This window comes from Cebus imitator, unplaced genomic scaffold (assembly GCF_001604975.1).
Source record: "Cebus imitator isolate Cc_AM_T3 unplaced genomic scaffold, Cebus_imitator-1.0 Scaffold172, whole genome shotgun sequence".
Taxonomy (NCBI): Eukaryota; Metazoa; Chordata; class Mammalia; order Primates; family Cebidae; genus Cebus; species Cebus imitator.
In genome coordinates, this window is record NW_016107487.1 from 1,946,496 (window position 1) to 1,950,484 (window position 3,989).

General features: G+C 37.5%; 1 protein-coding gene across 1 annotated transcript in view; it reads left to right on the top strand.

The window, feature by feature from the left end:
- The window catches only part of LRPPRC (leucine rich pentatricopeptide repeat containing), a 113,617-nt gene that overhangs the window by 33,778 nt on the left and 75,850 nt on the right, over positions 1-3,989 (top strand). The window contains exon 12 of the mRNA XM_017544847.2: positions 1,844-1,962. Within this exon, the coding sequence (XP_017400336.1) occupies positions 1,844-1,962 (119 nt within the window). The remainder of the gene's footprint in view (positions 1-1,843; positions 1,963-3,989) is intronic.

Consider the following 3,989-nt stretch of genomic DNA (forward strand, 5'->3'; position numbering starts at 1 on the left):
TTTTTTGAGATGGAGTCTTGCCCTGTTGCCCAGGCTGGAGTACAATGGCATGATCTCGGCTCACTGCAGCCTCCACCTCCTAGGTTCAAGTGATTCTTCTGCCTCAGCCTCTCAAGTACTTGGGGCTACAGGCATGCACCACCATGCCCAGCTAGAGAGAGAGAGAGGGAGAGAGAGAGAGTGTGTGTGTGTGTGTGCGTGTGTGTGTGTATTATTATTATTTTTGGAGACGGAGTCTTGCTGTGTCGCCAGGCTGGAGTGCAGTGGAGTGATCTCGGCTCACTGCAACCTCCACCTCCTGGGTTTAAGTGATTCTCCTACCTCAGCCTCCCGGGTAGCTGGTACTACAGTGTGCACCACCACACCCAGCTAATTTTTATATTTTTAGTAGAGAGAGGGTTTCACCAAGTCAGTGAGGATGGTCTCAGTCTGCTGACCTTGTGATCTGCCTGCCTCAGCCTCCCAAAATGCTGGAATTACAGGTGTGAACCACCATGCCTGGCCTTTTTTTTTTTTTTTTTGAGACAAGGCCTTGCTATGTTGCCCAACCTGGACTTGAACTCCTGGGCTCAAGCATTCCTCTTGCATCAGCCTCCTGAATAGCTGAAACTATAGGTGTGCGTTACTGCCTGCAGCTCCAACACCATTTCTTGGTGTCTTTGTCAAAATTAGTTAACTCTATGTGTGTGGGTTTATTTTTAGATTCTCTGTTCTGTTGCATTGGTCTGTTTGTCTGTTTTTAGGCCAGAATTAAGTAATTTTGTGTATAATGAACTGTTTAAAGTTAAAATATTCTGATTAATAATCTAAATTGTTAAAAATTATGCTTTTTTTTTTAACATAATCTAAATTTTATCTAAACGAAATGTGCTCTTATTTACAATGTAATTTGACTTGCCTGTGTCTTTCTGTACTCAGTGGGAATTTACTGTCAATTATTTGTGCTAGAGTTCATCATGTAACAAATTTGATGGAAATGCAGTTTTTCTTTAGGTTTCTAGTAGGCCAGAAACAGGAACTTTAGGGGGAGTTTTAATAATGTGAAAGTATTGAGGCCAAAGAGAAGTAAGTTTTTAAAAGGAAAAGTAAGCATATTTTTTCTTTTTATTAAGCTGTAGCCTCTGTCAAGTTAGGTGACACCTGAGTAATCTGACAGTTGTCTAGAATTAACTGGGTCTATTTGAAGCTCACTGTAGGTCTGAAAACATTAAATGACCTAATTTATAAGAAGTTATTAAAAGAGAATTTTTTGAGTTGGAAATGAGATGGAGAAAACAACTTATAAGATTTTTAAGTTAGTTTTCAATACAGTTAGACAATAATTCATTAGAATAAATTGTTCGCTATTCATTTTTCATTCTTACATTGTAAAATATGAAGTCAGAAGTTAGTAACAATTAGGGAACTTTTTACATAAGCACTTAATTGAAAACATGTTTTGAAACCAGTCCATTCTCTTTGCAGCATTTCTTCTGGTCAAGTTAGTTTTCTATAAGTCCATCATTGCTGTTTAATAGCAGTGATGTTTTATATGCACTGTTGGGGTGCCAGAAATGTTGGGCACATTGCTCAATTGTTTTAAGTTTCTTTATACTTTTAATTTCAAGGATACTTTTCTTGGAATTCACTGTTTCACAGAGTCGGATGAAGAAAGGAGGAGTTAATTTTTTTTTATCATTATATCTCACAGTTCTGTTGCTTTTCTGCCTTCTCTTTTAGACAAACCAATTGCGGAGTAATTTTCTTACATTATGATTCAGAAAATAATTGAACTGAACTTACTGATCTTTTGTTACTTTATTCCAAGTTCTTCATCTCTGTGCTTTTACATTTTATGTTACAGGTATAATTGAAGTCCTCAAAGGAATGCAAGAATTGGGAGTACATCCTAATCAGGAAACATACATAAATTATGTGATTCCATGCTTTGATAGTGTGCTGTCAGCACGTGCCATTTTGGAGGTGAGTACAAGTGTGGTCTTAATTTAATAATTGAAGAGACTGTCTTTCCTCCTTAATGTTTTGTGGACACACACACACAAGTTATCAAACTGAATACTAAAAATGGTCAAATCTATATACACTTTTCTAAAGCTTTGTAAAAATATTAGTTGCTTTTGCTCAGAAAGGCAAAGCAGCATTTTTCTTGTATATTAAAAAGAGACAATATGCCAATATTGGGAAAAATTAAAACAATATTTACTCCTAATCCCACCCTGAAATGCAACTGTAATTTTCATTTATAAATTAGATTTTATTTTATTTTATTAAAGAAACAGGGGATTCAGTATATTATCCAGGCTGATCTTGAACTCTGGGCTTAAGCAGTCCCCCTGTTAGCCTCCTGAGTAGCTGGGATTATAGTCGTATGTCACTGTGCTCCACTTCAGTTTTCACTTTTTGAATACTATTTTTTACTTCCATAGGAATTTTCATAAATGCACTAATACTATATATACTAGTCTTTCTCTCTCTCTCTCTCTCTCTCTCTCTCTCTCTCTCTGTCTTTCTCTCTCTCTTTATTTTAAATCCAAACCTTTGTTTCCTACCAAATACTTCTGGTCCCTACCAGAATAGGCAAGCTGTTGATAAAGAGGCACATGAAGACGTTGATTTGGACAGTGCATTGGATCCTCAAGGGTTGCATTTTCCACTTTCAAAACAGAATGCCTAGGGCTGAATGTATAAGTTAAAGAAACAAAACAGTGCTGTGCCGTTAGGAACAAGATGGAAGAGCACCTAATACTAAGGAACATGTTGTTTAAAAGATGTTTCCTACACATTCACATAATGCTTGATTTTTCTAATAATATTAGAGTGTTTTTTCTTTCATTAAAATAATTACAGAATTACAGTCTTCTTAAGTGTTAGGGTTTATATCTTCATTGTCTTTACCTCTTTCTCTGAGTTCTTAGCGGAGTATTTTGAACTTGTATTATACATATTTTACTGTTAAAAAATATTTTTAAGTAAACTCCCCACATGTTCTTACTTTTCAGATGTTTTCTTTCTTTGCAGAAATATAGCTCCCAAATCCAGTGTCTTCTTTGTTACTGCTTTGGCTTTCTCACTCTTACCTTAGGGAAAACCAGATCTGTTCTGGAAACTTAGCCCAAATTTGGTTACATTCATCTCATCTCAACTATTTTGCCTTCATTGCTGGATTTCAGTAGTATTGAGTATTTTGGGCTTGAAAACAACTGCTCTGTTAAGTGCTTAACAGTACCCACAGTATTGATATGCTTTTTTTTTTTTTTTAATTTTGATTTTTGAGGCAGAGTCTCGCTCCGTCGCCCACGTTGGTGTGCAGTGGTGTGATCTTGGTTCACTACAACCTCCTCGGCCTCCTGGGTTCAAGTGATTCTTCTGCCTCAGCCTCCTGAGTAGCTGGGATTACAGGTGCCCACCACCACGCCCAGCTAATATTTGTATTTTTAGTAGAGACGGGTTCACCATGTTGGCCAGGCTGGTCTTGAACTCCTGATATCAGGTGATTAGCCTGCCTGGGCCTCCCGAAGTGCTGGCATTATAGGTATGAGCCACTGGGCCCAGCCTGATATGCTTTTTGTCTTCAGCTATACATTAAAAAGTACATTTTTTCATCAGTTTCCAGAAATTACATAATAAATGTTTGTTGATAAATTAGAGAATACAAGTAAGTGGTAGGGCTGTGCAGTCTGTCCACAGTTCCTGTCTTTATTGCTTAGCATGTATATTCTCTCAGATGTATACGTCGAGATATATGCTGGAGAAATCTCTTTTAGCAAAAAAGCTAACTTGACAGAGGCTACAGTTTAATAAAAAGAAAGCGCATTCTTATTTTTCCTTTTAAAAACTTACTTCTCTTTGGCTTAATTACTTTTACATTATTAAAACTCCCTCTAGGCCGGGCGTGGTGGCTCAAGCCTGTAATCCCAGCACTTTGGGAGGCCGAGGCGGGTGGATCACGAGGTCAAGAGATCGAGACCATCCTGGTCAACATGGTGAAA